The sequence below is a fragment of the Aquila chrysaetos genome, chromosome 9 (assembly GCF_900496995.4).
Source record: "Aquila chrysaetos chrysaetos chromosome 9, bAquChr1.4, whole genome shotgun sequence".
NCBI classification, from domain to species: domain Eukaryota; kingdom Metazoa; phylum Chordata; class Aves; order Accipitriformes; family Accipitridae; genus Aquila; species Aquila chrysaetos.
The window spans coordinates 471,181-483,936 of record NC_044012.1 but is presented as its reverse complement, the minus strand read 5'-3'; the positions used below and the strand labels follow the sequence as shown (position 1 = coordinate 483,936).

The 12,756-nt window shown below is 48.8% G+C and overlaps 1 protein-coding gene across 7 annotated transcripts in view; it reads left to right on the top strand.

The window, feature by feature from the left end:
• ZFHX3 (zinc finger homeobox 3) overlaps positions 1-12,756 on the top strand; it is a 549,811-nt gene that overhangs the window by 520,903 nt on the left and 16,152 nt on the right. For all 7 annotated transcript variants that reach the window (XM_041125823.1, XM_041125824.1, XM_030024386.2 and 4 more), the window contains 3 exons: positions 1,953-2,086; positions 2,294-2,494; positions 11,601-11,703. In XM_041125823.1, coding sequence (XP_040981757.1) covers positions 1,953-2,086; positions 2,294-2,494; positions 11,601-11,703 — 438 coding nt within the window. The remainder of the gene's footprint in view (positions 1-1,952; positions 2,087-2,293; positions 2,495-11,600; positions 11,704-12,756) is intronic.

Sequence of the window (12,756 nt, the reverse complement as noted above, 5' to 3'; positions counted from 1 at the left end):
CTCAGGCAGGGCATTTTAAGGCAGGGTGGTCCTTCGCCCACCACGGTGCTGGCTCTCGGTGGTGGTCTCTGCCTCCCCAAACCCACTGGGAGGGACTGCTTTCCTCAGCGGAGGAGCTGCAGGTGGGTCCGCAGTGGTGCCATGTTTCTCACGCTCCAAGTGGATTTTATTAGTAGGAAGTAAGGAAGGCCAGCTTTGGTCCTGTAGACGTCTTTAATGACTTTCCAGGTCTGAACCCCTGGGAGGGTCGCGGGTTCAAGCTAGTGGATTGACCTGAGCAGCAGTCCGCCGTTCTGCGCAGGGGCCAGAGCGGGGTCTGTGTGAGTGTCCGTGTGTCGGCACTGACACGACAGACTTGTTTTACACAAAGAAACTCTAGGTTTGGATGTTTTCATGGAGTTGGCAGCACAGTGAGGTCCTGTGGTTTTGGTTTCAGATACAGCCAGGACTTTACATCTGTGCATGGAGGTGGTTGTATAACCAGCCAGGGCTGAAATAAGAGGCATGCGGCAGGGCAGCACTACAGGGAAGGAAATTGCCCCTAAGCAGGCTTTGGCACGGCCAAGTCTACCAGGAGAAATTCAGTAGTACCAGAGCTCCTCTGATCCCTGCCTCCCTCTGGCAGCATTGTTATCTATTTGCAAAACCTATTTTCTCTCTCCTGGAAGTCATTTTGCCTCTATTTAACTGAATGCTTAGAGGTGGGGTCTGGCAGGGAAGGCAGTTATAAATGGGGATTGTATTTCTTACTGTGATGTGGTACCTTTCAAAATATAGCTTATGCCAGTGAATGGAAGGATCTTTGAGAAGGAAGCAGTTTGCCTGGATATTACTCTGACGGCATCTTCTGAAACAAGGAGCGGATACCAGAGGGTTCACAAAGAGAATGAGACAAGGGGAAGAGTATGGGGGGACCGGTCTAAGAATGCTACGGTGCCTTGTTAATCGGCAGTCGATCCATCATATTAAATATCCAGCTGTCATATATTACCTTTCAAGTGAAAATGAATAACTCCCATTAAGGGCGAAATGGGTTTGAAGTCGATTCGAGACAGATTAAAGTACTGTTATGAATGTGTGTTCGGGGAGGAGGAGACGGGGGCTGTGTATAATATACTTGTCCTTACAGTTTTTAAATAATAGATGTCCCACAAATTTATGTACTGCAGGTTGCCAGGGTTCGGGGGAGGGGTAAAGGTCAGGGATGTGCTTCTCGGAGTGCCACAACTTGCAGAGTGTTTTGCTGTTGACTTCTGGGCTCATTTGCCTTTTTCTGTTTTGCTGAAATAAAATCGCCTTTCCTCAGCTTGTTACAGTGTGAGAACATCCGAGTCCCATCCCAGCACTGGCTGTAGGCTGGGTCACTGCCATTGTGAGCGTTTTGGAGGTACCACATGCTGGGGAGTACCCTCAGAGGTCAGCTCTTCCCTGAGGCGTGTGGGCTGAGCTGGCCAGTGCTGCCCTGGCAGTGTGCCGCTGCTTCCAGCCCAGCGTGCGAGTCAGGTTGAAGGCCACAGCTTCCAGCCATCTCCAAGGGAAATGTATTCTAGAGGGTTCATATGCAAAACGTCCCAGGTGAGCTAGGAGTACGAGTTCTGCTTTGTTGAGTCAGCCAGCTGCTCGTGGAGGTGACACATTGGCCTTCACGTCTGGCCAAGCATTTGTGTGTCCGATGTAAACACAGGACAAGACTGTCCTGTACCTAACAGGTTGTAAGCAGCCAACAGAAATAGCTGAGATTGCTTCTAGCTATAAATGACACTATTAAAGATAATCAAGAAAACTTTTTTTGGGCAGGCGTGCTTTGTAGGATGTAAGTTAGTCCACAGACTCATCCTCCTCCAAGTCCTTGCTGTGTTTCAAGCAACAGCAGCAGAGTAAATAGAAATACGGTCTTCGTCCAACTTAAGCCTCTTTGGGGATGTCCTGATAGAAATCTCTTTTTGTTGCAGCACCAGCCAGCCAGGCAGAGAAGGAGCTGACAGAGCCTCCAGCATCTTCTAAACGAATATCGTTTCCCAGCAGCTCTGAATCGCCTCTCTCCTTTAAGTGGTCAAAAACTTCAGAGGAGACCAAATCAGAGCAGGTAAGGAAGGAGAACCCAGCTTTTTGTGCATCTACAAGCAGGTAATTTGTTTCATATGTGCCAAAAGCAAAGAAAAAAATAGGAGAAGGAGGATGAAAGGCGGTAACTGGTGGTAGGAGAAGGCATCAAATTATTAAAGTCTAGCTGTAAGGAAAGAGGAAAGCAGCAGCTGTAACAATTGTGTGATTCATTTGTCTTGCTCTGCAGATGTATCAGTGTCCATATTGCAAGTACAGTAACACAGACGTGAATCGGCTGCGGGTGCACGCGATGACCCAGCACTCAGTGCAGCCCATGCTCCGCTGCCCGCTCTGCCAGGACATGCTGAACAACAAGATCCATTTGCAGCTGCACCTCACCCATCTGCACAGTGTGTCACCTGACTGTGTCGAGAAACTCATCATGACGGTAAGTGGCTGCGTAGTCAAGCATGTCTGCTGCCTTCCTAGCAAAGATGAAGAGTAACGGGATGGCCTGACCTGCATGGGCTGACTTTGCTGTAGTGGGCAGCTCCTTCATCTGTCAGGGCTCTGTCATCTAGGTTTTCCCCATCCCTGTAGGTTTTGTCTGCAGAGACTATCTTGTCCATGCCTGACCACTGTGGAAACTGGCAGTGTTTCAGTGTTGAGTAATTTCCCTGTGAAGAGATTAGAATAAATATGATTTCCTTTAACTACTGAGGTCATTGCCTGGGATCGCATTTGCACAGAAGCTTCTGGGAGATGCAGTAGCTGATGTACTGTGCTGCTTCTGTTGCAGAGAAAAAGTGCTCGTGTGTTGATGAGCACTTGCCAAGGACAGCCGGGGTGATTAAGGTAACATTACAGGAAATTAGATAACAGGTTTCTGCTTAAAATATGATTTTAAGAACCAACAGAGTAACTTCCCTTGGCGGTCTCATCTTGTGGAGGGGAGACAGTCCTATTGTGCAGCCCATGTTCTGCGCTTAGTTCACTTAATGAGGATCATTGTTATGGTTGTATGAGATAAGTTGGATCTGTTACTTCTGTGAGGAGTCTCTCCATCCAAAATTACAATGCTTTTGTTGTGTAACAATTCCCTTTTTTCAGAGTAACCTGAACAAGGGATACGCTGCAGTTGGCCCAAGGGAGGTGGAACCTTATTATGGGACCGTTGAATACTAGACCTACTGTTTCAAGTGCTGTTTTTAAAATGTTTGGAAATGCCTGGTTTTAAATTAAAATTTAAGCACAGGCATTTAAAATCCTCTGAAGTAGGAAGTTTGCCACTGAAGCGTGGAGTGTAAGTTTGCTAGGTAAAGTTAACTGTCTTCATGTAGAGCTCAAACTTGTAACAACTCCACTTGTCAAGCTGTTTGTCAGACAGCATCGTGCCTGTGTATGGGTTGTGATTGCTACTGCTTGTGCAGCTTCTGATGGGGAGCAGATTGTGGTTCAGCACAAGCATGTTTGCACCACGCTCCTGTTTGCCCTGCATCCTTGTTTCAGCACCTAGCATGGGAATCCTTCTCCAACACCATCTCCAAGGAATCGAAATTCATCTAACTTCAGAGCTAGTGCTCGGTGAGGAGTAGCAAATTAACAGCACAGTGTTCACGTTCTCATTTGTGAGACCTGGGTTTGTGCTCTGGCTTGCTTTACCCCAAAGCCGCTGACCCAGAGTCCCTCTCTGCTGCTGGCATACGCGTGGAGTTGTGTGTGCAGTTCCCGGACCTCTTCTGCGGGACTTGTACATGCTTTCGTGGTGCAGAAATGCTCATAAAGGCTTACCCCACTCTCCAGCACTCAGGCACTTGCTTCAGTAAATAACATTTTGAGTCCCAGAATGTTTCTTTCATGAATTCCCTTTTCATAGGTTTCACATGAGTGTGCGTTTCCATTTACTAGTGTCAGTTTAAGATACAGGTAGAATTAATAAGGCACATTTTCAAAAACCCTTCTAAATTCACAAATGGGATGTATTGTCAGATTTCTACACTGTTATTTCTTTGGTATAATCTTCAAGGCAAGGTTGTGTCTGCATTTAAGAACTTGTCACCAAGTATATAAAATAAGTGTTTATTTTGATTCCTGTCAGTTCTTTCTCTTTGTGATTTTTTTTCGTGCACCCCATTTCTGCTTGTTTTCTCCCTTCTTTGCCAATTCCTGACAATGGACACGGATAATATCATGTTTGTCGTAATACTCGTGTTATCAGCTCCCCTCCTTTGATGTTGTCTGAGCAAGCATGTGCAGCGTTGCCCAGCTTTTCTCTTATAGTTCCCTCGTCTTCTCTTTCAATCACCCTTCCAGTCCTCTTGTGGCTCCTTCTCAAACGCCTTTATGCTTTTTATCTTCCTGCTTTGCTTTACCAGCTACCTGTCCTCTCACTTTTCTGCCCTCTCTCTCAGTCCCGTTGGGCTCCGCAGGAGCCAAAGATGTGTCCTGCGCCCCGGCAGGCTGGGAAGGCTCGCGGTGGCCACCGTTGGAAAAATGCTCCTGACCGCCTGCGAGAACCGTGTGTGCCCCAAGCAGGCACCGCATCGTAAAACCCATTGAAAATCCAGCCAGGCTGACTGGCCCTGGCCCTCTCTGAGTAACAGAATATAGAGAGGTAGGGAAGAAGAGCACCAGCAGTTCACTAACCCTGCGAAGCTGGCCGTGCTCGCAGGCTCTAGTGGGGGTAGCTCTGCTCTGCCGACCACTTGTGCACCTGGTCAAGGAGCTGTCCCATCACAAAGACCTCGGTCTCTGCAACCTGCGTCCGTTTTGATTGATGGTGCTTAAGTGTGTAAATAACCTTCTGAGGACTTGAACGAATCTTGTTAGCTTCTAACTAAATTGATGGAAGGCATTTTGACCTTATAAGAGCAGTGAGCAGAAGCTGAGCCCCTTTCTTACGCCAGCCAGCGTAACCAGTTTGCTAAGGGTATCTGTTACGCTGACGTGAAATGGTTCGTTTCTGAGTTGGGCTGTTGGCAGAACATGCAGTCTGGAACGGGTGCGGTTGGGCTGGTCCATCCTCTCGGCCTGGGCAGATCTGTGTCCTCCAGGATACAGGGAGACTGGCAGAAGCCACTTTTTAAGGAGCTCGGGGCACCCCTCAGAGGACGTGGCCAAAGCAACTGCAGTACTGTGGAGAACAGCCCCTTAGGTGAGCGCATCTGCTGTGCTGGAGCAGGGCCTTGTCCTTCTGCTGCAGAGCACAGGACTTCTGCTGAGAACCGTGGAGACCGGCTTAGCCATGAAGCTCATCCTCTTGCTCGTTTCTGGTTTTTCCACCTTGCCATTGCCACTGGCCCTGGGCAGCTGTTTCCTTTGGTACCCAGAGATGTGTCTGGGGAGGAAGACGGCCTCTCCTGCTTCAAGTCAAATAGCATGCGGGCCAAGAAAGCGGCTCTTTTTTGTATTAAATGACATATTTTGAGAAGTCAGTATGGCTTGTGGAGAACGTGGCAGCATCAAAGGTTGCCAATTTTGCTCATTCTAGCTAAGATTCCCATCTCAGTCTGACACGTGAATCAGGTCTTGGTGCCACTGTGAGGGAATTGCAGTCCAGTAACTGGGAGCCAGGTCCCTTTCGACATAGTGTCTTTGCGCTTGGCGTTTGGAGGAGGCTCCAGTTAATAATACCTTATCAGACGCCTTTCAGGAACCTGCAGTGTCTAATATGTCTGTTGCCATAGTAACGGCTGCTTGCTTGTGCTCAGCATCTCAGAGCTGGCTGTTCCGTGCCTCGTCCTTTTCATATCAGCAAGCAGCCAGGCTGGCTGTCCCACGGGACACCCGGGTCCTCCCCACCGGCCCAGGCGCTGGGACGGGGGGCTGGCAGGGCGGCAGCCACAGGGTGAAGGGAGCGGAGCTCGCGCCATGTCCCCGCACAGCGTGGCGGCCGGGGAAGCCCCCGTGGGGCAGGGGCAGGGGCTCCTGCCATCATCCCGGTCTCCTGCAGCTTCCCTTCCACGGGGCTGGTGAGCCAAGGTGGCCGAGTTCATTTCACGTGGCGTATCAGCCGCTCTAAGCGGGTCTAATCGCCATCTTTCCACATAACAGCCTCTTTGCTAATCTTGGGCCTGCACCGCTTCAGCAGAGAGCCCCTTAATGAGGGTGAAGTGCAGTTCGCCTGCACAGTCGATTGACAAGACTGATGGGCTCAAGCCGGGAAAAGGGACGGCTTCCCGAGAGCCTCCGGGAGCGGGGAGCTCTCCCTCCTCCCGCGGCCGGCTTTATCCTTCTGCACATTCCTCTCCCATCATTTCTGTTGTCAGTTTTCTCTTCCTCGGTTTAGGGTGTCTTCCCAGTGTTTCAGTCATCTTTCCATCTTTTTCTTTTCTCCCTTGCTCTAAGAGTAATTCTTGCCCGTCCCTGCCATCCTCACTTCTCCCTCTCACTATCTTTACATTTTTTCCCTCTTTCCTATTGTCTTTTCTTATTGCTCTCTCCCTTCTGCTGTCATTCAATTTTTCTCTCTCCCTCCTTCTCGCCCCCTCTCACTCCCCCCTTTCCCTCTCACTCTGTGTCTCATTCTCCATCTCGGATGAAGGTAATGAAAATAATCGGGCTTCATTAATTCTGAGCCCTGTGAGATGATAGCCATTTGGAGCCATGTTTGCCAATTAGATGGTCTAAATTAGAAGTGACCTTGGTATACTGCCATCGCTTTGCCTCTCTGAGTCTAATGAAGCTTTTCACTCCAGCACCCTCTCTCTCTCTTTGTAATGGAAATTACCTCCTTTGTCTGGTTGGGAACCTTGCATTGCATGTGTATTTCCCCCTGGTTGCATGGACATAGGGATAGTAATGTATCTCTCCTCAGACCCCTTCTAGAGATTTTCTTTTCAAAGCCACATGATTTCAGCATTTTGGGGCATTTACGGAGGAACTGCATAGGCTGTCCACACGTTTGGTCACTCGGTCCAGAGGAAAGTCAGAGCAGGCTGATCCAGTGCACAAGGGGAGCTGGCTATTCACACTATCCAAGATTAATTTTTTGGACGTGCCAGGAATATGCTTGTGTCATGCTGCCGGGGCCAGAGCGGGAGGGGTGTTGCAGCTCTGAGCCTCCAGTCCATGCTGATAAGCGGCTCTGCAGTTCACCGTCTTAATAGTGGCAGGAGCCACGCTTGTCACTGCTGTAGGTTGTCACCAGTGAGGAGTGGACCTGCAGGTTGTTCTCCAGACTGGTGACAGGGCTGTAGGTGTCAGGGCATGTGCAGTCTGCTGAGGATACTCATGGGGCAGGGAGGCAGGAGACATGGCATGTCAGCCCTTGGGTTTTTTGTAACAGTCACTCGCTGGACCACATTGTCTATAGAAATGGCCATCGAATTGGGGTGCCCGTGCATGTCAGTGGATCTCGTCATCATGAAGAAATTTATCTGCTTAAGGGGATCTGAATTTCATCCAAAAGGGAGGGTCCTTGGAAGCAGAGGGGCTTGTCCCAACAAATTCCCATCTTCTAAGGCAGATAATTGGCTTCTCTGCAGTCTGCTCTAGAGGGAAGTTCTCTGGCCAGCGTTCCCATCTCCAGTACAGACCACAGGGGAGATGTTTCAAAGTGGGGTGCAGGAGGGGCTGCCACAGTCTCTGGCCCAAACTTCCCCCTCCTTCGCTCTTTACCCAGGCAAGTTCCCTGTCCCACTGAGCGGACAGGGATGGGGACGGGGCAGTCAGAGCAAAGGGTGCACCCTGAGCGCCTGCCTCAGCATCGGGCGTTTTCTTGGAGACAGTGACTCTAGTCATCGAAGTACCGATAAAGAGAACCTGATCCACGTATTGGTATCCGAATGCTGAACTGTCAGAAAGAGCGCGTAGGAGTGAGCTGCCGATTCCTCCCCACCTCCTGGTTTCATTTGGATGGAAAGGTCAAGAGCGACAGGGGTCGAGGGGACCGTTTGCTTCTGTGCGGCAACGTTGGAAGAGCGACCTACAGGAGACCTTGGACACAGGGGCAGCGGGGGGACGGGCGCTCTCGGGGCTGTGCGCAGAGGTGGATCTGGTGTGAGAGTGGTATTTCCAAGCTGGAAGGCTTTGCTGGTGGCTTGTGGGCCAGAAGATCGCGGCTGCAGCTGTGAAGGGGACACAGTTTAATGTCAGACAGAGCAAAACAAGTATGTACAGAAGAAGGAAAGGGAGAAGACAAATCGCATTTGTTGGACTTACCTCTGTAGGGTTGGTTTTTAATAATGGTTCACATTGACTGACTTGTTGCCGGTGTGAAACAGTTGGTGTTGGAAACATTTAAACAGGGAGGTAGAGGTATTGAGCAGAGCTGAGGATGGATGCCAGGATTACATGCCAGGTATTGCCTGCTCAGGCGAGAGGGAGATAGAGAGCATTTAACAACAGCACACGCTAACATGGGCTGTGCTTGAGATAAACACGTTCCTCTCTATCACCAGAACAGTTAATGCCATTTAAATACAACTGAAGTACAAAATGCTGTGTTGTAGAGCACCACTCCTTGTTTACCTGTCGGGTGGCCATGGCCTACTAAACCTTCCTGCCCCCTTGGTACTCTCACTATTTGTTTATAATAAAAGCAGCTGCAACATGCGAGGCATTTTCTGCATGTACAAGGAAATGGTATATCCTCAGACAGGTTTACACTGTAAAAGGACAGGTAGTTCAAAATGGGCAGTCTGGAATTCAGTGTAAATGCAAAATAATTTGAGACGTGCAGCCTATTTTCACTATTTTTATCTTTGCTACCTGCTCGGGGGTGGCCCTTGGGGATGAACAGACAGAGTAGTCCTGCCCTGGAAAACGGCATAGGAAATGGACAGCACTTTCAGAAGAAGCCTGAATGGTGCTAAACAGGTAGAGGACTAAAGTGGGTCCCATTGCTGAAGGAAGACCAGTGCCTTATTTTCAAGGTTTTGCTTCCAGGACCAGCCCTGTGTGGCTGTCTGGGCTGCCTGCAGTTGCCCTACATCCGTATCCAGAATTTCTAGTTTCCTGCACTTTTTTCCAAGCTTTTTTCTGTTTGCCTTTTGGATTTTTGTGCCTGCAGCAATTTAAAGTACCACAGCCTTTTTGTTTTTCTCCCCCCCTTTTTTTTTTTCTTTTTTTTTTTATTGTGGAGGGAGGGGTAGAAGTAGGGTGAGAACTGTGGCTATGGAGATGCAGGTAGATAAAGGTAATTACTTAAACACATATAGGGCAGGACTTACTGGTTTGGAGACCCAGATTAAGATGCAGAGGAGCATGTGAGGTTGATGATTATATTTCGGGGAGAGTTAATTGACGGAAGGTGAAGGCAGACAAAGAACCGCTGCTTACTGCCTTCTTGAATCCCAATCAGGAATTATGATTAAAGACGCGGCGAGACAACAGAGGCCTGATGAATTGGTGTCTTTTTTTTTTCTTTTTTGCCGTCATTCACACTTGATTGACTTCAACCTTTCAAGTGCAAAAGTCTCTCTTTTCCATTATTATTCATAGCCATCTGAGTTTTTCTAATTAAAGTGTATGAAAACAATTACTGATCCGTCGTACTGAGTGTGGTAGTGGGGATGGCTGCCTTACTGTAATGCGTATAAAAAGCCCACAGTTTTCTATAATGATGTGCAGCTGAGGTGTTAGATAATTTTATTCTTTTTCTACTCTGTTGGGGTTTTTTTTAATTTCTCATGATTTATTTTTCATAATTCCTAAAGATCCTAGGAAAGCGTTCTCCCTGCTGATAAAGCTGAGAGGGATGGCTCCTTCTTGCCTTTCCTCCTCAGCATCCCTGCTCGTCCCCCTCCTCCGAGCCTGGCTACCGGGAATTAACCAGTGACCTTTCACGTCTCCCAACCCACCACCCACAGCCATCAGATACTCCTGCTTAGAGTAAAAGGTGGAATGAATTTGGTGTGTTCAGCTTCCCTCCTGGTGATTTATCAGTGCCAGCTGCCTTTCCTGCAGATGTCTGTGAGACCCAGCGCTCACCTCCGTGCACCAGCCATCCCAGTAAAGGGAGGGAGCTCAGCATCACTCCCCAGTGCGGTTCAGAGGTCTGCAGCCACTCATATGTGAACATTTGATTCTGAGGTTTTTCGTGGACTGTGTTTGCTTCCATTCGCTTAGTGAAGCCAAGGTCTAGTCTATGTTTGCTTGGATTTGACATGTGTGTAGATAAGGAAGATTTCATGTCCTGCACATAGGTTTACCTTCAGCTTCACCACAGATTTGCTAATATCTTGTGCAGTTCAATGGGAGCCTTGTGGTCCTTGACTTCGCAGAAAGCAAGGTAACACTGCATGCAGATAACAGCCTCACTCACTCACTCTCTTCTGAAATCCAAGGTTCAAATGCCCTCTTAGTATCTGACAGAAGGACAGAGGGACTTGGTTTGCTAGGAAACAAACCTGTATAGGAGTGTTTATGTATGCCTCACTTTCCCAGCAGTCAGAGGCTGGGAGCAGAAGCGCCACGAGCCTTGCAAGTCAGTGTTGGTTTCTGTACCTTCAAGTACCACGGCCCTGGTGAATGGGAAATGCTCCCTGAGTGTCAGCGGGGTGAAGCATGCACCTGCTCAGAGCTGTAGAGGTGTCTTCACTTGCCGCAGGCATCTAACCAGTGCTGGCAGCCATGCGCTGGAATACGGCACGGACGGTGACGGTGATAGGGGTCTGTTTTTCCAGTTGCTGCTCTGGGGAGAAGGGCTGTGGGGCAGCTTTTCAGGTAGTGTGAGATACTGGCTCTGGATGTTCAGAAGGGTATTCGTTGTCCTGTGTCTGATGCCAACCACGTGCAAACTGCTAGTGAGGTAGTTTGTATGTTCTCTGTGTGACTGGATACACCCTAAGAAACACAGTTTTGCGGAAAAAGATGAGCGTATGCATTTGACTCTTTCAAAGAGCGTCTCTAGTTGAAGCACGCAAACTCTCCAGCTCTTTAAAAATGTTGGTGTTCGAGCACCGCATTGTTTCTGATGGTGCAGGTTCTAGACAAACACTTGAAGAGAGGCGAAGGGAACACATCAGTCAGAGCAAGGAAAGGGTTACCAAAAGCTTTTCTTTTTGCAGACAATTTGCTGTCTTTTTAGTCTTTCCTTATTCATCCTTTCCTTTGTCACCTCTCTCCTTATTTGTACTTTTCTTTCTCATGCCCCTCCTTTTCCTGCATCGATACACTTTGAAAACAGTGCTGCAATGCTCCCTAGTTCAAGATTACAGTGTACTTTACGAGGTATGATTTAATTAGGGGCCTTATTATGTTTTCAGCAGCTTAAGGTGGGCCTTTCAACTTATCTACCTAATTGGTTGCACAAGAAGTTTCACAGCCCATGACAAAACATTGTCAGTGATCAAAGTCTGAATTCTACATAAAGGAAAAATATTAATAATAAGATTATTCTTCAAGTGTGCACTGCTAATTATGTCCAGAATGTAACTGTAGAAACACTTTTGACTGATGTGAGCTTTGTCTAATAAATATGAGTCTTCACTGAGCTATGAAAAGTGACGCCTCTGACTTTACAATATTGGTGTCTAATTTTGCCACTGAAGAGGTTTAAAATATTTTCCTGTGTTTTTCTTCTCCCCACATCCTTTCCTCCCTGTCTCCAGGTGACAACACCTGAGGTGATGATGCCCAGCAGCATGTTTCTCCCGGCAGCCACTCCAGAGAAAGACGGGAGCTCCACCACAGAGGAGCTGGGGAAGCAGCCTGGTGAGTGTGGGTCAGTGAGGTCCACGGGTCCCACCAATCCCCCAGCTCCCATCACCTGGTCAGGGACTGTGTCTGGGACATCTCCGGCCCGGTGAGCTCCATGTGCCCAGCTGTGCCCTGAGAACCAGAGTAGTCAGATGGTGCCCAGCAGAGCCGTCTCCCTTCATCAGTGCCACAAACAGGCTGGTGCCCGGGGTGTCCCCATGGAAGGGCAGAGCAGGGCAGCTCAGAGCTGAGGAGCACAGCTCACCACCGTGGCGATTCACGTGGAAATGGTGTTGCATCCTTGCAAGGGAGAAGACCAGATGTGAGCGGTGAAAAGCAGAGGTGGTGGAGTGCTGAGGGGATCGGTAGAGAAGTGCCAAAGATTGCAGCTGCTGGCTGCAGACTGTGCTACCACCTCTGCTGTCATTGCTCTGCTGCCATCATAGCTCAAGTACGGATGCTGGGCGTATGGTTTGGGGAGCTTTGAGCTGCTGTGGTCCTTATCTGGCTCAAATCTCCTCAGCCTATTTCATTGCCAGTCTGTGTTATGAAGAGATGGCTGTAAATCCATGGCTATTTAGTCCTGTCTTTGTCGTGTGATGTGAGAGGATCATAAGAACATTGTTCTGCATGGGCAGAAGTGTCTGATCTCAAGCCTGGCAGGGAAGCAACGCCGATCTTCCTTCTGTGCCCTCATGGAAGGTCTATAAGGAATCTGGGAATGAAAACAGCCATCGTTACCTTTCAGGCAGGCAGCCTCAAGGCAGTGATGCTGGTGGGGCAGCACTGGCACAGCCAGGGTAGCTAATGTTGCCCTGGGCAACGGGATTCCTTTTTTGGCCCCTAGCCTTATCACGCTGTCTTTTGCGGCAGGACTGTGCTCTTAGACCCTGGAAAAGTGGCAGCGCACTGAGTGCTTGTTCCTTCTTCTCCCATCCTCCCTCAAACAGCACCCTTTGAGCTGCTGCCAGCAGGACCTGAACTTCATTCCTGTTTTTTCTAGCTTTGATAGGACCAAGACTCAAATACTACCTTCTTAGTCGAAAATAGGCAGGACATCAAAGAAAA